Source organism: Mastigoproctus giganteus, chromosome 2 (assembly GCF_048544385.1).
Source record: "Mastigoproctus giganteus isolate SK-2022 chromosome 2, ASM4854438v1, whole genome shotgun sequence".
NCBI lineage: Eukaryota > Metazoa > Arthropoda > Arachnida > Uropygi > Thelyphonidae > Mastigoproctus > Mastigoproctus giganteus.
The window spans coordinates 97,141,263-97,164,717 of NC_143576.1; the positions used below are offsets into that span (position 1 = coordinate 97,141,263).

General features: G+C 37.3%; 1 protein-coding gene across 1 annotated transcript in view; it reads left to right on the top strand.

Moving 5' to 3' along the window:
- The window catches only part of muskelin (muskelin 1), a 577,242-nt gene extending 555,495 nt beyond the window's left edge, over positions 1–21,747 (top strand). Inside the window, exon 21 of the mRNA XM_090389985.1 lies at positions 21,626–21,747. Within this exon, the coding sequence (XP_090246111.1) occupies positions 21,626–21,747 (122 nt within the window). The remainder of the gene's footprint in view (positions 1–21,625) is intronic.
- The last annotated feature ends 1,708 nt before the right edge of the window (positions 21,748–23,455 follow it).

Consider the following 23,455-nt stretch of genomic DNA (forward strand, 5'->3'; position numbering starts at 1 on the left):
TGATTAGACCGGGGTTCGAGCCCGTCACCACCAAATACGGAGGATGCGGAAAGGTCAGGGAATGACCACCGCATATCCCGGAGCAATATGGCCTTAGTTGCTAATGCTCCTAAAAACCAAATAACAAACAAATAACAATAACAAGCAGTATAACTGCATTCCTGTCCGGATGGTCCTGCGTTACTGTCTTTAACGAGTGATTCCATTATTTTCCCTAGAACAGACGTTAAGCTAACAGGTTTGTAATTAGTCAAGTCACCTTTTGATCCCCCTTTATGAATTGGCAATATATTTGCACATTTCCATTCCATAGGGACCTACCCTGAATCCAAGATGCTCTCATAATTATGGGTAAGGGTTTGCTTACCTCCTTTGCTCTCTCCCTTAATATAATTCCATAGATTCTGTCCACCCAGGAGCTCTTTTTATTTCCATATTCAACAATTTTTCCTCCACTTTCCTTTCAGTTATCACAAAGTCATTTACCTTCTCATTAGAGTTTAATAAACTTCTGGCATCCCCTTCCCTAAAGAAGTTCTCATGTTTGAATGTAGATGCAAAATACTTATTTAATTTGTCCTCAACCTGAACAGGCTCATCAACATTTAACCCATAGACATCAGGTTGCCCAATGTGATTCAATCCCTTCCTTCTATTGTTAATATAACCATAGAAGTCTTTGCTGTTTTTCTTTGCATTATTCGCAAGAGACTTCTCATAACCTGTGTTAGCTTTTCTAACCTAATTTGTGACTCGACTGCACACTAATTTATATCTACCATAGTCTTCTGTATCATCTGATAATTTATTTGCATATCATGCACTTTTGTTCTGTGTGACAATTCTCATCAGCTCATCTGCCATCCAGTTAAGCCTAGTAGCTTAGAATTCAAGCATTCAAGGAACCTAGTTCCTTGAATGCTTCCTATTTAGAATTTGCTGCTAGTAACATTATCAGTTGGTCCCTCTGTACAGAATTTAAAACTGTCTGAGACCACTATAGTCACCCTTGACAGCTGTTATGTCTTTAATTAAATTCCACATTAGTGACCATAAAAGAGTTAGCAAAAGCTTAAGATGCTGAAGTTCATGACAAGAAATATGCATTTAGTCAAAGCTTAATAAAGAGACTGCACTCACCTCAATAATCTGTTGTGGTTATATGATTCATAAAACAGTAGTGTGAGAAATCATTGGTTAAACTAAAAACAGTGTTTAAAAACCGCCATAAGGAAAGCGTGGTTTAAAAAAAAGAGTAATTGAAAAACAGCCTAGAGGAGGAGGAGTGCACCATATCATCCTCTAGTTTCTGAAATTAAAATTAAGAAAGGATTAAGGCCAATAGTCAAGAACGATGGACTTTCGATAGGTTCATCTTTAGTTGGCAATAAAAAGAAGAGCGAAAGGGTTGATGTAGATCTTAAGTACCCGAAATGTTAAGCTGGACACGTGGTAATTTAATTTGTGCGAGATTCCAAATGGTAGACAAAGTGACCTGAAGTTTTGTGTTTAAGACGTCAAGATCGGTGTTGAGATGATACCATTCTATTACGAGGGTTTCGTATAGAAGGAGTTTATAATTTGAATAATCCAACCATCGTCAAATGGTTGGATTCATAAAAAATCCAACCATTTGACGATGGTTGGATTTTTTATAACTGGATTTAGAAACGCTTAAACTACTAATCTTACTTTTAACAGTTGAAATAATTTGTTGGATTAGTTTGATGGGATATTTTCTGGCTGTAAATTTTTCAGTGAGATATTTTAGCTTGAAAGATAGATCATCCTGTGATTGGCAGTACATGAAGACATTAAAACTTGGTTGTAAAGAACTGATTTCTATACACTAAGGGGGTGATGTAAGAGAAAATGTAGATATTGGCCTGTGTTTGTTTTTTTCCTGTAGATTTTCGTCTTAAGCTTGTTATTTTGTTTATATATGGTTAAATTAAGAAAATTGATTGCGTTATTTGTTTCTTGTTCTAAGCTGTATTTTACTCTTGGGTGTACCGAATTAAAACTGGTAAAAAGATCATTGATGGTGTTTTGGTCTACGAGTATTAGAACGTCGTCTGCATAACGGATGTAAAGTTTAATATCTGGGAGAAAAGGTTGAAGGGTCTGATGTTCGACCGTGGCAAGGTATATTTCAGATAAGGGTGCTGAGATACCTAGGCCCATAGGGTGTCCGAAATTCTGTTCACATACTTGGTCTTGAAAATGGAAGTGTCTACCTTTAATTAGTACAGTAATGAGTTCCAGAATGCTGTTAATGTTGAGAGAAGCCCGATTCGCTAAGGTATTGTCCAAGGTTAAACAGTTGCAGAGGGCCTGTAAAGTGAAATCAAGGGCTACATTAATGTATAGGGACACTACATCAAAGGAAGCCAGTAAATCGCTCTGGGATAACGTGATAGGGCTTATGTGTTCAAATTAGCGTTAGTAGAGGCATATGACGCAAGAAAGCAAGCTTATGCAGCATCAGCCAAAAAAAAAAAAAAAAAACCACTTCCACTTCACCCCTCTGTTCGTTCAAAATACCTGTCCAGCTGAGCCTTAAATTTATTTAGGCTATCCACTTCCACAACAAGGGATGGAAGTCTGTTCCACCAACCAACTACCCGATCGCTAAAGGCAAATTTCCGCACATCTACCCTACATCTGTCTTTCCTCAATTTGAATTTATGCCCTCTCAGGTGATTATTCTGAGCAAGAGGCAGAATCCCATTAGCATTGAGCATGCTCAAACCATTCAAGGCTTTATACACCTCTATCAGATCACCTCGCCGGTGCCTAGTCTCCAGACACTTTAATTTGCAAAACTTAAGCAGGCGCCTCGGTAGCTAGGTGGGAAGGAGCAGCAGTGCGCAGCACACGCTTCTTGATTAGACCGGGGTTTGAGCCCGTCACCACCAAATACGGAGGATGCGGAAAGGTCAGGGAATGACCACCGCATATCCCGGAGCAATATGGCCTTAGTTGCTAATGCTCCTAAAAACCAAATAACAAACAACAAAACTTAAGCCTTTCTTCGTAAGAGCGACGACCCTTTGTTCCATTCACTAATCTTGTTGCCCTTCTCTGTGCTCGTTCCAGCAGCTCTACATCCTTCTTGAAATGAGACCTCCAGACCTGTATACAGTACTCAAGGTGTGGCCTGACCATTGCCTTATACGAGGGAATAATCACCTTCTTATCCCTGCTAGAAAAATTCCTGTATATCATTGATAAGACACCATAAGCTACTCTTGCAGCCCTTCTGCACTGCTCAGAGAACTTCATATCTGCCTGCACAGTTACCCCAAGGTCCTTTTCATTCTCTACCACTGTCAGTGTAGTACCACAGAGTTGATACATTGCCCTGGGGTTGCTGTTTCCCATATGTAGTAATTTACATTTGTCACTGTTAAACTTCATTTGCCATCTCTCAGCGGCGCCTCCGTAGCCAGGTGGGAAGGAGCAGCAGTGCGTAGCACACGCTTCTTGATTAGACCGGGGTTCAAGCCCGTCACCACCAAATACGGAAAATGTGGAAAGGTCAGGGAATGACCACCGCATATCCCAGAGTGATATGGCCTTAGTTGCTAATGCTCCTAAAAAAAAAAAAAAACAACCAAAAACCATTTCTCAGCCCATCTGCTCAACCTTCCCAGATCCTGTTGCAGCAGCATAGCATCAGTAGTGTCCTTAACAACCCTGCCAACCTTTGTATCATCTGCAAACTTGGACATTAAGCTTGATATACCATCATCAATATTATTTATAAATACAGAAAACAATAATGGACCCAACGCTGAACCCTGAGGGACTCCACTAATAACATTAGTCCACGATGAGCAGTGTCCATTGATTACTACTCTCTGTCTTCTCCCCCACAACCACCCTTTATCCATAGCAGCAGTTTGCCTCCAATGCCACACTGCTCCATTTTGTGCAGCGGTCTTCCCTGTGCAACAGTATCAAAAGCCTTTCTAAGATCCAAGTATATAATATCAAAGTTATTCCCTGCATCCAGTTCTTTTGTGACTGCATCATAGTATCCAATAAAATCAGTCAGGCAAGACTTCCCCTTAACAAAACCATGCTTTGTCTGAGCTATAACTGAAGTCTTGTCTAGATGATCCTGCAGTGCTTCTTTAACCAGTGCCTCATTTAATTTTCCAGGAACAGAAGTTAAACTAACAGGTCTATAATTACTTGTGTCGCCCTTTGATCCTCCTTTGTGAATTTGGGTCACATTTGCACATCTCCAGTCCGTGGGTACTTCCTTTGCTGCCTCCTTTAATATAACTGGATAGATCCCATCCACCCCTGGTGCCTTTCTTGTATTTATCTTCAACAATTTCTTCTCCACTTTACTCTCAGTTATTACAAGATTCTCTAGCTTACTGCCAGAGGTGAATACACCTCTGGCATTCCCCTCGCTGAATAACTCCTCATAGGTGAATGTCGATGCAAAATATTGATTTAGTTTGTTAGCTACCTGAGCAGGATCATCAACAGTTGAACCATCAATATCAAATGGACCAATCTGATTCATTCTCTTCCTTCTAGAGTTTACATAAGTAAAGAACTCTTTGCTGTTTTTCTTTGGATCCCTTGCATGTATCCCATGCAAGGGATCCAAAGAAAAACTTGTATGTATCCCATGCATTTTTCTTCTCTGCCATGTCTCATTAGTTCATCTGACATCCACTTAGGCCTAAACCCTTTAACAGTATTTCTTAGTTGGTATATAAAGCCTAGTAGCTTCCAAGATAAGTTCTTTGAATGCTTCCCATTTTGAATTTGCTGTTGGTAACATCATCAGTTGGTCCCACTGTATAGAATTTAAATACTGTCTCAGACCATCGTAGTCGCCTTTACGAAAGCAATAACCCTTCCCTTTACCCCTGATGGTAGTTACCTCTTTTAGTAAATCCCAATTCAGCACACTATGATCACTGCCACCTAGTGGTTCCTCTATCTGCAGATTCTTAATGCATGAAGAATCACTACCGATAATCAAATCAAGAGTATTACTCCCTCTAGTTGCCTCCCGAACATGCTGATGTAGAAAACAATCATCCAGTAAATCCACAAAAGCCTTGCTAGTGTTTGAGTGACCAACAAACAAATTCCAGTCATTATCTGGGAAATTAAAATCCCCAATTATAAGTCTCTCTGATTTACTGGCCCACTCTATTTCCCTGTACAGTTTCTTATTATACTCATCAGAGTCATTCGGCCTATAGCACACTCCTACTCTCAATTTTGATCTCCCGATGCTTGTGTCACACCAAAGTGACTCGACACTGCACTGCCCAGCGATGTCGACTGACTTCACTTCCTTTGATTTTATGTGTTTCTTAACTAATAGCATAACCCCTCCTCCCTTCCTATCCTGTCTATCTTTTCTGTACACGTACTCCCCAAATTCCAGTTCTGCATTCCTTATATCTGTGTGACACCACGTCTCTGATATCCCAACAATATCCGCCTTTGGTGCTTTGCGCAAAACTCAAATTCATCAAATGTATTTACCAAACTCCTAGCATTGGTGTACACACACGTATACATGCACCTGCTCTTTTTCTTAGCTACCCTAACACGACCCATGTGTTTACTTGTACCACAATGACTCCCAGCAATCTCTGAAATATCTTGCATCTTGTTTTCCAGGCTTCTATTCATTCCAATAGAAGCAGTGCAAGAATCACTTTCACCTCTGCCAGTGGCTACTATTAATCTATTAGTCCTTGTATCCCCCCCCCCAAGCTAGCAGTTTTCCGACCCACCTAACACTGCCTCGATAGCATCAGCACATATTCTTGCAACCTTTCTATTTAAGTATATTCCATCCCTGCAGAAGTCTCTCCTGTTAACTAGTACAGACCAGGCTGAAAAAAATTCTACCCCTTGAGCCTTGCACAATATTTCAAGAACTGAATTGATCAAAAAGGCTCTCATCATATATTCCCTCCTATCGTGTCTGGGCATAATTGCAGACACTTTCAAATTCAACCCTAATTCAGACCTGTTTTTTTCAACAGTGACCTGTACTTGTTAAGTAATTCTGCCGGTCTCCTACTCTTAATATCATTGGCGCCAACATGTACAACTATATCACCTTTATGCCTTTAAAAGATGATATCCGCTCTACAACGTCATCAACCTTTGCCCCTGGCAGACAAACCCCTGTCCTGTTCCACGTATCCTTTTTACAAAGCATGTTCCCCGTTTCCCTGACAATAGAGTCACCACCAACTACTAGTTCCTGCGGGACCAGTGCATTCTGCCTTGTTGGTTGCCGTTGTGTTGTGCGATGACTAAGTGCAAGCTCTGGCATTGATGTGGGCATCTGAGAGCTTGATGGGTCCTCACTTTAGATCCTTCAAGGGCATCCACCCTGTCCTTCAAGCTCTCATAAGGCCCATAACAACACTGAGTTGTCGCCTGATTTCATTACATTCCTTGCATCGCGCACACACACACACACAAAGACATCCCCCATGGCAATATCATGTCCCATACCTGATTGCTCCACAAACATCATGCAAGCAGTGCATTTTAAAAGGCTGTGATTCAGAGGGCAACTGCCCCCCCTCAGTTCTCCTCTGAACCACAGCACTCCCATTAGCTTGAGCCTGTTTCTTTGCTGCTCTGGTCTGAGTCATGATTTCGATTTAATTTCAATTTCAGTACAAAATTATAACCCTAAACTTGTATACCAACATAGTTATAACGCTCAGTATCAAATATTATCTACGGAGTTCCGTTTATATAACTTCCATATCAAGTTATGTATTAATTAATTATGTTATGTTTGTATTCTAAGTCGTTATATGTATTTAGTTAAAAGTATAATTCAGTTGACAACGAAGTTTAACAAAATTAATAGATTTTGCTGATTAATTGATAATATTATATTATATACTATACTATGCTAATGCTATCTGGTTCGGGATATAACGTTGTATCATATAACAATGGCGCAAGTTACGAACGGTAAATCTACAGACACTTAAGTATTAATTAACTTCCAAATCTCGCTGTCTCAATTCAGAATAAACTAACGATCCTGACTAGGTCTATAAGCTACTTATAGAAAATAATTTGATATATCAATTGGAGAATAAAGTGGCTAAATATGGCTAAAAACTTCTCGTTCAGCGGAGCTGCAACTTATAACACATGGATATTATACCCTTACCGATACTTTTATGCAATTACAAGGCCGAGTAAAGAATAAATACACCAGATTAATCAGAAAATCATAAAATAATGCTATACTATTAAATTTAAATCAAAAGTTTTAGAAAAACAATAATTTCAGATCAATAAATAAGAAAATCCACTTAGCAGCTTTGAACACGTCTGGCCCTGGATCTGTTGTAGATCCGGAATTTAGAAAATTTCATGAGGGAAGAAGTGATCTTGACCAGGAAGGAAGATAAATTTGTGAAGGTGGATTTGCTATAGGAAACAATCAGGCATAAAGGGTGGTAAGATGTTGTTACAGATACCTATTTGTTGTAAGGTGTGTAAGTTTATTTTATGATTTGCTCTGTAGCCTTCTAAGCAGGGAATCTAACTTGTTTTTAAGCTTTGAATTGGTGTAATTATTATCAATTTTATAAGTTTGGGAGTCAGACAGAACTTGTATTTTATTAACATAGTATGCTTATCCAGAATAACGAAGGTGTCGGCTTTTTGGATAATAACATTGGAATTATTTCTTAACTTACGTATATTAATTTGTTGCTGTTTAGACTGTGATGTAAGACGAGTGTTTATGACAGCGTTTTTGTTTCATGGAAAATGCAGTTTTTATCTGGGTGATTTCCGAGTTTAGTTTGTAGTTCTATTATACAATTTTCTATAGGGTAGTGTTTACTTTTAACTGCGAAATTGAAACCATACTTGAGGCCGGAGAGTTCAGAGGGAGAGAACATTTGGGATGAAACATTAACAACGGAAGGTGTGCAAGGCGTGTGGTGTACTTGAGTAAGCTTATTGATACATATATGTTGTTTAAATCAACAAACTCAATCCACTCAGTTGGGGTCGTGCTCCTTTTTAAATTATATTTTAGGTAATGTATGTGGTATAGCAGTTTGTTTGTTGTGAAACCTGTAATGTAATTCTTCTTTAATGATAGCTAAAGAAAATTGATGAGTAAGGTGAAGATATTTACTACAAACATGCTTGGAGCATACGTGGGCGAATGCTCCAAGTATTCACAAAATGAATACTTGTTGTTGGTTGTTGATACTGCAACAACCATCGTCAAATTAAATTCAAATTATAAACTTCTTCTATATGAAACCCTCGTAATAGAATGGTATCATCTCAACACCGATCTTGACGTCTTAAACACAAAACTTCCGGTTACCTTGCCTACCATTTGGAATCTCACGCGAATTAAATTACCACGAGTCCAGCATAATATTTTGGGTATTTAAGATCTACAGCAACCCTTTCGCTCTTCTTTTTATTGCCAACTGAAGATGAACCTATCGAAAGTCCATCGTTCTTGACTATTGGCCTTAATCCTTTCTTAATTTTAATTTCAGAAACTAGAGGATGATATGGTGCACTCCTCCTCCTCCTCTAGGCTGTTTTTCAATTACTCTTCTTTTTAAACCACGCTTTCCTTATCGCGGTTTTTAAACACTGTTTTTAGTTTAACCAATGATTTCTCACACTACTGTTTTATGAATCATATAACCACAACGGATTAATGAGGTGAGTGCCATCTCTTTATTAAGCTTAACTAAATGCATATTCCACATTAGTACATTGTGATCACTGCCACCCAGTGGGTCTTTTATCTACAGATTATTAATGCATAAAGAATCACTGCTGATAACCAGATCAAGAGTGTTCCTTCCTCTTGTTGCCCCTCTAACATGCTGCTGTAAAAAGCAGTCATCCAAGAAATCCACAAAAGTCTTGTTAGTTGTGTGTGGCCAACTCACAAATTCCAGTCAACACTGGAAGTTAAAATCCCCCATTATGAGACCTTCTGATTTGCTGGCCCACTCTATTTCACTGTATAGCTGTTTGGCAACATAAAGTACAGAGTAAAGCTTTCTGGTGTTGTTTACCTTGATTGTATGGCCAAACCCAGATTGATGCACCTTACATAACAATCGGCACAAAGATACAATCATAAATCAAATGGAATGCTTTCCCCTTTAATCCCCATTCAACCCACATTATTCTTGAAATCCTTGCAATAAATTTCTTCATCTTCTCTGATATATAGTTACCGTATTTCCCCATGTATAAGATGCACCTTAATTTTGGGGCCCGAAATTTGAAAAAAAAATGTATTACATAAAGTTATTGAACTCAAGTTTTATTCATCGTAAAATTCATACAACTCCTCATTACTTGAATTCAGTACTGTACGAAAATCTTTTCTGAGCCATTTCTGGGCAGAACGTGGCAAAATTTAACCTAATATACTGGTAACAAGTGCAAAACAATGAGCGCGAAAAATGCAAGTAAAAAAATCTACAACCACTGTATAAGATGCACCCAGTTTTTAGATCCCAAATTTTTCGAAAAAAGGTGCATCTTATACATGGGGAAATACAGTAATATGTGAGATAAAGTTCAAGCCACTAGCAATACTTATTCCCAATTATTTAATCATTAACATCTGCCGTAAGGAAATATCATTTTACAAGACCCTATGAGAAGTGGTCTACTAAGAACCAGTTTATCCTTCAACATTATGGTTTTGGATGTACAGCTTGTTAGCCTATGTAAACCACACCATTTGCATAATTCTTTCAATATGCAATCAGATCTCATTTCAAGTTCCTTTGTAGAATTTCCAAGCACAAGTATTACCTATATAATATTAGTGTAAATACACCATAGTTAACCCATAAATTTGAACTACATAAGTAGTATAGAGGGCATCATTTTAACTGTATCTCATATTGTAGTTGCCTTCACAGCGAGATAGCAGTATTGCTCTGCTTCAAATAAATAACGCTTCTCTAGTAGAGAAGACTACTGTTATTTATTTTCAGAGGATATCACAACCCAGATGATCGTTTCAAAGCTATTGTGAATTTAATGTGAAAAAAAACACATTGGACCAGATCTATTAAACCAAACAAATGAATTATAAAATCCAAACCTAAATCATGAAAAATCTTAATTCAGACGATCATTTCAAAGCTTTTTGTGAATTTAATGTGAAAAATAATCCATTGGACCAGGTCTATTAAACCAAACAAATGAGTTATAACATTTAAACCTATATCATGGAACTGTTTTGATGAGAGCCTAAGAGGTCTACATTTTCATCAAGAAAACTGAATTTTGCAATAAATGAAAAAAAAAAAAAAACACAGGTGTGTTTTTTTTTTTTTTTTCTTCTCCAAATAACTAAAACCAGTACTTAAGATGAATCTCATCTCCAACCAAACTACACAGAAGAGGTGGCTCTCCCCACCTTTTCAGAAACTTATCAGACCCTAAATGCCATTTTTCCAACTATTAAAACCTTTTCATGGAAGCAGACATTGTTTGTTTCAAGTCCCAAAGATATCCCCTAAAGGTCCCAAACCTTTTCTGTTTTCGAAGCTTCCACACATGATATTTTGCCTCTGTAATTAAAAATATCGTGAACATTTTTTTCTTGCCCAAGGGTGATCTAATTGCAAGTAAATTACCTCCTCTAGTGTGAACGGTCTTATCCTCAAAAATCTACAAATTCTTTTCCAAACTTCCTGCGCGAACCGACAGTAATAAAATAAATGGTACACTGTTTCAATTTTGGTACAAAATTCATATAATCTGTTGCCTGTCTGACTAAATCTATACGTAATATCGTTCACTGGTATATTTCCGTAACCAACCCTCCATGAAAAATCAATACGTGATGGGTAGTTTCCGCTAATTTTTAGATTTTTAAAAAACAATTGCGCATTATGGTTTCCTAAATTTGGATTTTCTGAGTGAAACAGTGTCCAGTAGAGTTGTTTTAAACCACCCTTAAAAGGATCTATATCTTTCTCCCTTAACTGCGTGCACATATCCCGAATTTTTTTTCTAATATATAGGAATTGTCTCTGCTTTTGGTCCTAGATAATTGCCGCCTTTAATTAAGGCTGTATTAAATCCCATAAAATATTTTATCAGTACCGCTACTAAATGGTTAGATTGCACCATATTAGCCACATCCAGCAGTCTCTTACAGCTACACCTCAAATTAATTTTTGGAATACTTATTCCCCCATCTTCCCATGGTAAAAATAAAAATTTCTGCACTATCTCTTGCCGTTTTCCTCCCCATAGAAACTGAAATGTTGGAACATTTAGTTGCTAATGCGCCAATAAAAACCAAACAAACAAACAAGTTGGAACATAAAATCGTCTCATTGTCCTAGCTGTGATTCCTGTTATAAACACCGTGTATAAGATCATAGGAAGAATTACGGTTCTGACAATAATGGATTTGTTCTCAAAAGAAAATTGTCCCACTTCCCACTCTTTTAAACTTTCCTGTATTTTAGTGGTGAGCTCTCCTATGGGTAGCATGGGACTCTCTCTAAACGGAACTCCCAATATTTGGATCGATTTATCCGACTCCACTTCTCGTTGTGGTAAAGGCCGATGTACCCATTCCCCTAGCAATTTGATCCTAGTCTTGTCTTCGTTTATGTTTAACCCCGACTTCTTACCAAAAGAAGTAACCAGTGACATAAATTCTTCCACAGCATAACTCATAGTGAGAGTGGCGGTAACATCATCCGCATACACTATACATTTACACTGCTCTGCCGGCTTTGGCAACGGTATCCTCTGAATGGCCTCAGTTCTGTCTATTCTTCCCAGTAGTGGTTCTAATGCTAACGTAAATAACAAAGGACTAAGTGGACATCCTTGTTTTACCCCCCTATCAATTTTAATATTTTTCGAAATTTCTCCATTTATCAAAAGTCGTGTGCTACTACATGTATATAGATGTCTCAGGAGTGTAAACAACTTAGATCCTATGTTCGTATCTTTAATTATAGAGAAAAGGTCGTCGTGGTCGATTCTATCGAAAGCCTTTTCTAGGTCGATTGCCACTAACGCTAAATTGTAACTCTTTCTTTTCCGATATTCTAATATATCTTTTAATAGCCAAAGGTTATATTCTATCCACCTCCCCGGTATACTGTAGCACTGTGTGCTTCTAACTACCTGGGTTACGCCGCGTTTTAGCTTAGTTGTCAAAATCTTTGCAAATATTTTGTAGTCACAATTAGCCAACGTTATAGGTCTCCAGTTAGCAATTTTTGTTAAATCCCGTCCATGCTTCGGAATGAAAGTAGTATAGGCATTTAAAAAGCCTTCGGGTACAACCCCTTCCTGAAAAAATTTGTTAAAGACGGCCAGAAGAATAGGCGCTAAGAAGTTCCAAAATTTCTTATAAAATTCAACCCCCAAACCATCCGGTCCCGGCATGCGTCGTAATTTACATGATTTTAGAGCCACAGTTAGATCCCCCATAATTATTTCCCTGTCCTGTAATGCTTTTTGCTCGGGTGTGAATTGTCCAATCGTCCAAATGGAGTTGTCTCTCTCTTTTTTGTGCAAAGCAAGCTCTTTTTCATAGTAATTTACAAAACTATTCATAATAGTTAGCGTTGTTGAATGTGTGTTGTCATCGTCATTAATTTCCTGAACCGTTTTGGCTAAATTATTTAGCCTTAGTCTTCTTTGGTAAAACGCAGCTGAAGGACTAACAGCCTCCCTAAATTTCAGCTGTATTTTTCACGCCTTTTCTTTCTCTTCTTCCAATATTATACCATCAATAATCGCTTGTACTTCCGCTGTTGCCCTTCCATCCCCGCACCGTTGGTAAATTCTTTTTTCTTGTAAGAGATCTTTCAGTCTATTTCTGCATTGTTCGTTTCTTTCCTTAATTTTGGAGTAATAAAATGATTTAGCACTTTCTTTAATTTTCGCCAACATTTCCCACCTTGCTCTACTATCTCTTTAATAACTGTTGTAAAGTCCCAGACCTCTCTCTCCAGAACTGCTGGGTTGAGCTTCCAATAGCCTTTACCCAGACTAACGTTCGTAAATAAATCTCCCTTCCACATTACTGCCATGTGATCTGAAACTTGTCGACCTCCCGCAAATTTCACATGCCGTATCATTGTTATCTTATCCTTCAACTGACTTGTTGCATAAATGCTATCTATCCTAGTTCCTATATTATTGGCTATTCTCGTGGCCGCTCGTTTCCTCGGATTTTTTTCCCTCCAGACGTCTACCAAGTCCAATTTAGTACAAACCTCGATCAATTCACGAACCCCCCCCTGTACCATGATGCGGGGTACCCGCCAGAATTTTGTCCATAATGGGGTCAGGAACGCAGTTCCAGTCCCCTGCCATTATAACCCACTGCACCTCCCCTCATATAGTTGCCCAGCCCCTGAAACAGAGTTTTCCTTCCTAAAGTGGAATTTGGACTATAGACACAGATTAGTCTAATTGTGCGCCCCCCATAACTCCAATCCACTGCCACAACCCGACCTTCTGTATCCCTACCCGCCAGTCGTACAGTCCCTAAAATTGGAGGAACCACTACTATTCCCATCCCTGTGGATCGATTTGTCCCAAAACTCCAAAATCCTAACAACCGGTATCTGTTTTGAAACTGCTGGATGTCTGCTACACTTGTGAAGTGGGTTTCTTGTAGAAACCAAATCCTTAACCCCATGTTCATCATAATTTGCCATATCATCCTTTGTTTGTTAATCGCTCTCAGACCCTGTACATTTAACGACATAAATGTTATTCCGGACATTATGAGCAGAACTTTACTAGAACTTCTGCTAAGATATTCCTATGTTCGGCATTTAACTTTAACTTGTTACTGGTGAGCAACACAGTGAGATCTCCAACATTCTTGTTTTTAATATTGGAAATAACGAAATCGCCCCAATTGAACTGAATATTAACTACTTGACCCTCCTCGTTTTCATTCCAAATAAAATTCGGTTCTCCTCGAGTTTTAACAATTTCCGCCAAGCTTCGCCTATATTCCCTGTATTCTTTTGTGTTTCCTACTACATTTACCCATTCTATTCCTTCGTTTGTATGCCATCTGAATCCGAATCAGACCCCGAAAGTGTTTTGCAATCTTTCTTACCGCCTGACAAAATTGATACCTCTTCCCCCTCTATTTGTTTTGTTTCGGTCTCTTCTTGAATTTCCTCTGTTCCCCCTTTTGCTCTTTTAGTTTTACCACTTATTTCTTCCTTCTCCCCCCGCTTATGTATATTTTGTATTGTATTTTCCGCTTGCGTATCCTCGGTTAGTTCTGCGTGTTCCGATTGTGTTACCGACATATCGTACGCTATTGTAAACTTTGGTGTGATTTCTTTAATCTGCATCTCACCCCTCTGCGCTACTATAGTTTCCGCGCTCTCAGCGTTAGGCATATCTTTTGGCGGCTCACTTGCTTTCTGCTGTCCTCCCCCACCAGCAACTCTTTCGGCAAACGTGCGTTCCGGGCATTGAATGAATTTATGTGTGGAAGCTCCGCATTTTTTACAATTATTAAGGCAGTTGGCTGTAATATGACCGGTGCCATTACAATTAAAACAACGTGATTTTTGGCATTCTGCTCCCAAATGGTCTTTACCGCCACACCTCAAGCAAACTTTCTGAACTCCTGGGTAATTTATTAATAACCTATGACCCATCAAATCGATGATGTTTGACAATATGAATTTCAATTTTCATGTCAATATGAATTTGCACCGTACCTGTTTCTACGCCTGGCCATTCTTCATATTCTTTCCTGTGAATCTTTACAACCTTACCAAACTTGTTAAAAAAACTCTCTCGACAGGATTATTAGACATTTCTACTGGAAACCTGTCAATAATAACCACTTTGCGTATGTTACCAATTTGCACAGGTTTGATCATTACGTTTCTAATAGAAAACCCTTTCGAAACCTTTTCTCTTGCCTCTGTTGTTTTCAAGACCAACTGATATTTCTGCCTCGGTAATGGAGTTAATCCTTTTATCTCATGAACCGAAACAACCTGATTCACTCCCCGCATTACCTCTCTAATTGGACAAACCTCTGTAGTCTGAAACTCCACTGTTCTTTCTCTAAAAAAGAACTGTGCCATAATTAATCTCGGTTCCTTAAGGAAAATGAATAGTTAAAAAATACCGTGTCCTGCCTGACACCAGCAAAACAAAAATAGCTAACTTGGCAGAAATAAATTTCAAAGAAATGTAAAACAAAAGAAACTCAATCACTTACTACCCTCCTAAAGGAGGTTTGCCACAACAGGGTAACCTCAGCTGAAAGGACTGCCGTAAACCTCTTGATACGATCGGACACTTTCCTCAACCTTCAGAACGAGTAGAACACAAATGAACGAAACAATTCACAAACTAGCCTCTAGACATGTTTCAAGGCTATTGGCCTATCATCAGTGGGTGGGCAGGTACCCAGATGATCGTTTCAAAGCTATTGGGCTTCATCATCAGTGGGCGGGCAGGTACCCTGGTAATGCAACATGCCATCACAGTTGTGAAGTTATATCCACAATATGAGAGATGCCAAAGGGTGTTGGTAAAAATGTAATTTGAAAATGAAATGCACAAGGCATAATTCTTATGGGTTTTGGTATTTAACTATATAATACTGGTGTAAATACACCATAGTTAACCCATAAATTTGAACTACATAAGTAATACTACTTATGTAGTTCAAATTTATCGTTTTGATTGTATCTCATATTCTGGTAAGAATTATGCTTTGTGCATTTCATTTTCAAATTACATTTTTTACCAACACCCTTTGGCATCTCTCATATTGTGGATATAACTTCGCAACTGTGATGGCATATTCCATTACCAGGGTACCTGCGCGCCCAATAGCTTCGAAACGATCATCTGTGTGGTGGTATCCTCTGAAAATAAATAACGGTAATCTTCTCTACTAGAGAAGCATTATTTATTTGAAGTAGTGCAATACCACTATCTCGTTGCGGAGGCAACCAAAATATGAGATACAATTAAAACGATGCCTTCTATACTACTTATGTAGTTCAAATTTATGGGTTAACTATGGTGTATTTACACCAATATTACATAGTTAAATACCAAAACCCATAAGAATTATGCCTTGTGCATTTCACTTTCAAATTACAAGTATTACCATACCATCTGCATAAGCTATTGTATGTGAGTGATCAAAATCTCTCCTGAGCCAATCTTCCAAAACCAAGTTCCACATTAAAAAAACATGGGAACATGTTGTTTTTAATTGTTTGGAATATGCTGATTTACGTTTGAATTTACTGAATAATGTTGTTAATGTAACTCATCTGGTGAATAGGATTGAGCCATTACTTATTAAAACAAGGAAAAATTTTATTGCCTTCCAAAATTTAGCAAATTTCAGTTCTTGCTAGGAATATTCTTTTGCAATTGGAAGAGTTTAGATTAATAATAGATGAATTGGGGGACTGTACCCTTTTATTTACATGGAATAGTATGTTATTTTTTTTCTAGGAACAGAGAAATTTCTTTGCAAGAGTGGGCAGGACGTTGGTACTCTCTTTCCTTCATGGGTGGGTATCCACTTCTGCTCCTGCAAATGCTGTTGGCAAGAAGCCTTAGTTGTCGGTTTTTTTTGACCCCGCATATTATTCCAGCCTGGTTATGCTGGTTAATATGAGTAACTTCTGTTGAGCTCTCTGGCTGCTGGTGGATTGCTGTTCCTTAAACTGTTTATCTTTCTGGAGATTACTGTGTGCTCCTGCAATGCATTATAGCAATGCGCTGATCAGTCTCTAGGAAGTGATGCCCATCTGTGGACAGTGTCTCTTCAGAAATTTCTGTTTTGGCCTGCTTGTCTGGCTCATGATGTAGCTGAGTTCTGGATGACCATTGCACAGTATATTTGGTTCATTGTGTGCTAATTGAATTAATTGAGGATGTATAGTGTTTCATGTATATAAGATATTGTTAATATTTATATATTGTACCTTGTCTATATGTATAGTGGATTTGCCAGATTTTTGGCTGGGGGCCGCTTTACTCAATAAATGAGGGGGAAAAAAAAAAAAAAACAATTTATAGCTGTTTGGTATACTCATCACAGTCAATAGGCCTGTAAAGTACAGTATTCCTATTCTCAATTTTGTTTTCCCAATGCTTATATCACACCAGACTCAACATTACAAATGTCACCCATGTCAACTTGATGCAGTGCCTTAAATTTAATACACTTCTTAACTAACAGCATAACCCCTCCAACTCTCCTGTCTTGTCTGTCCTTCCTGTGTACATTGTATATACCTGTAAATAGAGAAAAACAGGTTAACCATAACTCTGATTTCAGTGCTGTGGGCAACACAAGCTTTAGAAGATATGCACACTCAATTTGTTATATGCCCTAATACTGCAATTTTGTGCAGGTTTGAAATGCTGTGCTTAATGAATTTATGAACTTGAAAATGGCAAGGACTAATAGTTCCATATTTACATTTTATTTTTATAACATTTTTATTTTAATTTTTGTGTCACTGGAAATTATATGTGTAAAAAAAGCACATTTCAATTTTCAAATTTTGTATCAAAAAAATATAAATTTTTTATATTTAATTCAATCCTTAGTTAAACAGCCACACATTAATATACTTTAGAAATAATTTTCAAAAATACTTTAGAAATAAATAAAATTGTACACCTTACAGCATGAGGACACAACCACTGCTAGATTAAATTACAACAGAAATGTAATGGCAAGGAAAGAGGGCGCCTCCATAGCCAGGTGGGCAGGAGCAGCAGTGCGCAGCACACGCTTCTTGATTAGACCGGGGTTCAAGCCTGTGACCACCAAATACGGAGGATGCGGAAAGGTCAGGGAATGACCACCGCATATTCTCAGAGCAATATGGCCTTAGTTGCTAATGCTCCTAAAAACCAAATAACACAAGCAAGGAAAGAGAAAATTCAGCATAACTTAAAGCTGTGTTAGGGAAAGGGGATACAAAGCATAGAGTTCTGAATAAGTGGAACCCTAATACAATTAGAAAGCAAAAAAGAAATGAAAGTGCACTATTCATGATTCTGGGATAATAATTTCATCCTGTTCCTACAAGGAAACTTGGAGAAATAATTATTATTGATTACAAATTTATCTTAATTTATAGTGAGTAGCCAAGTTTCTCCCCCACCCTCCAAATACCTGGCTGCTCATTGATGATGAGTTTCCAATTAGCAAATGGCAAGCCAGAAATTTAACAGAAACAGAAATTTAGGCATTTTGAGGAAATAGTCATCTGGATATTAGTGTTTTGAATGTATTTGTAGGTGTCAAAATAGAGCTTTGTGTTCAATTAGATTCTTTGGCAGTCCTTATGTATAAAATAATGGCATGTGTATTACTCATAATTCTGCATTTAATTTAAATGAAAATTGAGTGTTTTAAATGTTTGCTAGTTGTTGTTGTTATTTGGTGTTCTAGGAGCATTAGCAACTAAGGCCATATTGCTCCAGGATATACGGTGGTCATTCCCTGACCTTTCCGCATCCTCCGTATTTGGTGAATCACGGGCTCGAACCCCGGTCTAATCAAGAAGCGTGTGCTACGCACTGCTGCTCCTGCCCACCTGGCTACGGAGGCGCTAAAATGTTTGCTAGTATTATAACATCTAATAGTAGTAGTAGTAGTAGTAGTGGCATGTGATGCAAGAAAGCAAATGTATGAGCTTATGCAGCATCAGCCAAAAAAAAAAAAATCACACCATTCCCTCCAAATGCCTGTCCAGTTCCTCCTTAAATTTATTCAACCTATCAACTTCCACAACGACAGATGGAAGTTTGTTCCAGCAATTAACCACCTGCTGGCTAAAGGCAAATTTCCGCACATCTATTCTACATCTGTCCTTTCGTAATTTGAATTTATGCCCCCTTAGGTTCGTAATCTGAACAAGTGGAAGGATCCCATCAGAATTCAGCGTGCTGAACCCATTCAAGGCCTTATACACCTCAATCAGATCACCGCGCAGGTGCCTAGTCTCCAGCCACTGCAATTTGCAGAACTTAAGCCTCTCTTGATAAGAGGATTCCTTCATTCCCCTCACCAATCTTGTTGCCCTTCTCTGTACATGCTCAAGTAAATTTACATCCTTCCTAAAATGAGGCCGTCAGACCTGTACGCAGTACTCAAGGCGTGGCCTGACCATTGCCTTATACAGAGGGATAATCACCTCCTTTTCCCTGCTAGCAAAATTCCTATATATCATTGACAAAACCCCATGACCTGCCCTGGCAGCCTGTCTGCATTGCTCAGAAAACTTCATATCTGCCTGCACAATTACCCCCCAGGTCTCTTTCATTTTCTACCACCTTAAGTGTAGTACCACACAGTTGGTACGTTTCTCTGGGGTTACTTCTACCCATATGCAGTACTTTGCATTTGTCAAGGTTAAACTTCAGTTGCCACTTCTTAGCCCATCTTCCGAAATTATCTAGATCCTGTTGCAGTAGCACACTGCCATTACTCTCATTAACAACCCTGCCAACCTTTGTATCTGCAAACTTCGACATTTGATAATGTAACACATAATCAAATTATTAATTTGCACTTAATAATCTTTTCAAGTTACTTAATTATCTTTTTAATTTCTGTGTTTAATTTTATAATTTTTATAAAATTTCAAATAAATTTTGTAAACAGTGATAATTATTCTTTAAGGCCCTCACTAGTAGGATAGGATGAAATTATATTCCCAGAATACTGAATTGTGCACTTTTTTTTTTCTTTTTCTTTTTTTTTTTTTTTCTTTTTTTTTTTTTTTCTTTTTTTTTTTCACTAGTAAGTGAAACATAAATAATTCTCACTATTTACACTTCCCTCACTATTAAGGCTAGGATGTGTATCCCTAACCTCTTTCTTTACCTTTGCCTAAACAATTTAAGTTTCATCTTTGTACTCTTCCTCCATCCTCCTTGATGGCCGTTATTTGGATTCTTTTTTTCTTGAGTTCTAATGGGGTACCAGTTAGCACCATGTTATTATTCAGATACTTTGTATAAGTACATAGCCAAACTAAGTGACACACAATCAGACTGTTCTGTTTAAAACCATTACATATCAGAATGATGAGTATATGTTCTCATTTGTAACAGTTACAGTTTTGGTTTGATTCACAGACAATAAGTGAGGAGTTCAAAGCTGACTGTATCTTCGCTTCTGTATTCTTGGTTGATTCTTTCTGGGTTTCAACCGAAATTCGCTGCTTTTACTAGCTTATGCAATGGCTACAACTGCTGTTTTACAGTGATATAAAAAAAAAGATTACATTATTTGAAGGCATTGCTGCTATGAATAAAGGGATGGTTGAGTGGGAGAAGACGGAGAGTGGTAATCAATGGACACTGCTCTTCATGGACTAATATTATTAGTGGATTCCCCCAGGGTTCAGTGTTGGGTCCATTGTTGTTTTCTGTATTCATCAGTGATATTGATGATGGTATATCAGGCTTAATGTCCAAGTTTGCAGACGATATAATGGTACAAAGTAATGACACTAATGACAGTACGCTACTGCAACAGAAAAGTTGAGTAGATGGGCTGAGAGGTGGCAACTGAAGTTTAACATTGACAAATGTAAAGTACTGCATACGGGAAGCAGTAACCCCAGAGTAACTTATCAACTGTGTGGTACTACACTGACAGTGGTGGAGGTTGAAAAGGACCTGGAGGTAATTGTGCAGGCAGATATGAAGTTTTCTGAGCAGTGCAGATGGTCTGCAAAAGTAGCTCATGGTGTCTTGTCAATGATATACAGGAATTTTTCTAGCAGGGATAAGGAGGTGATTATCCCCTTGTATAAGGCAATGGTCAGGCCACACCTCGAGTACTCTATACAGGTCTGGAGGCCTCATTTTAAGAAGAATGTGGAACTGTTGGAACGAGTACAGAGAAGGGCAACAAGATTAGTGAATGGAACAAAGGGTTGCTCTTACGAAGAAAGGCTTAAGTTTTGCAAATTGCAGTGTCTGGAGACTGGGAACCTGCAAGATGATCTGATTGAGGTGTATAAAGCCTTGAATGGTTTGAGCATTTTCAGTGCGGATGGGATTCTTCCTCTTGCTCAGAATAATCGCCTGAGAGGGCATAAATTCAAATTGAGGAAAGACGGTTATAGGATAGATGTACAGATGTTTGCCTTTAGCGAGCGGGTGGTTGATTGCTGGAACAAACTTCCATCTGTCGTTGTAGAAGTTGATAACTTAAACAGATTCAGGGCAGAACTAGACAAACATTTGGAGCGAGTGGATGGGTAAAATGAGAAGGGTGCATGTGTTTTTTTTTTTTGGGTGATACTATATAAGCTTGCTTTCTTGCATCATGTGCCCTTGCTAACATACAACCCTTTTTTAAGTCTGCCTGAGTAAGGGTTACATAACTTTTTTTTTTTTTTTTTTTTTCATTCAGAAAATTCAGGTTTTTTATCTATCAGACAGGAAACGACCATAGAACACAAATAAATGAAAACACTTAAATAATTGTATTTTATGTCTACTTGTAATTGTGAATAATATAGTAAATGTAAACTGTATTTTTATTTAATTTCAGGGGAGTTTGATGTAGACGAAGACTTTCGTTGTAGGAGTCAGCTTTTTGATAAGTTAGTAGAATTTTTTCCAGAACATATGACTCAACCTAAAGGTAATCTGGTTGATCTGATTACTTTCTGATTTGAAATGAAACCAGTTCATCTAGAATCTCACCATTGTCTAATGACCTGATATGTCATCAAATTAAAATTACCAAACACACACATGCACTGTTATATCAGTATTGGAAAAAACGAAACTGCAGCTGCATTTTGAGTCATACTTAAGGTGAACTATAAGTTTGGGTTTTTTTTTTTTTTTTTCTTTCCTCTGTAAATATATACAATTACATAATTTTTAGAAGTTGCAACTTAATATTGTTTGAGGAATAGCTTGGCATCTTCTGTGTTGTTGAGTAGGGAATAAAGTTTATAAATTTTAATACTTATTAGCCAGTTTAACTGGTTTTGATAGAATTTAACTTATCTTCAAGTTCCTCAGATGCTTAATGTTGGAACTGCTAAAACTATTAATGAAATACATTGTCAGTGTGTAAATGGAGTGCCATTTCACAAAATAAGTTGAAAGAAGTAGCTTCAAGATAATGTGTTTCTTTTTTAAAGCTTTATCCTGATCAAGCTAATAATGCATTATTTATAATTCAAATGCGGATTTAGTATTCATCATCACAAACATATTTGTTTTTTGCAATTATATAAACTCTGCTGAAGAATATCAAACTTAATTAAATTATCTCCTTCCTTTTACCAAGCTTTTTTTTTTTTAATGCCGCTTGATATCATTTACCCCTACCAGTAAATAAAAAACTGTGTATAATGAAACCATTATACAAAGTTTCTTCCTGGTAAGAAAGAACTCATGTAAAAAGGAGCCATTATGAACAAAGTTAAATGTATATACTGTACATGTATCTAAAAATGAATGTACAGGATGTAATTGTAATACTGCCATTTTGTCCCAGCAGTATATTGTGTTTGGAGTTGTCTTTGTTGTATAAGAATGCTAACTCTTCTCTTCTAGAAAATATGGATTGTGATTCTTATAGTTAGTTCTCAAAATGTTAAGGTGTGAATTATTGTAATTGAAGTAAAACTAGTTTTATTTAAAATATAAATTCTCCAAATATTGACCAATTCTGTGGTATCCTTTTTCATGTTTGTTTGTTTTGTTTTTTTTTTTTCGGCATTTTAAAATTTTGCTTATAAATGTGTTAATTTTTTTAACTTTATAAAAGTAAAAAAATTTTTAAAAAAATGTATTTTCAAAAATAATCCAAGAGCAGAAAGAAGATTAAGAAACTGAAGAGTTATTTTGTAATGCAGAATATGAACACAACAAAATAATTTATTACAAATTTAATGTTTAATTCTATGTCAGGGTTATTATTGCAGTTTTTTTAAAGGTTGCAATGGCAAATTTATTACATTTTAGAAATACATGCTTTGGGAGTTGGGGATGAATAAATAATGTTATTCATAATAATTAAATTTTTTATGCATAATAATAGCTTGCTACATACTTGGATATAATAGAACTGTAATCATGATATTAAGCTCATAATGTTTTATACAGCTATATGTTCACAACATGTATACAAAATGCAAGTAATCAGATTATAGTCCCTTTTATATACATCACCAGATGGAATTAGGGTGTGAGAACATTGTGTATATCAAAACCTACTGAGACAAAAGCTAGGTTTCCTCTATTTCAAATGGCTAAGCTAAAATCAAATAATTCAGCCATTGATATACTAATTTGTTTGATAGTGAAATAAAACAGAAGGGACTTGTGGTTTTCAAATGTATATATTTCTGTATTAACCTCT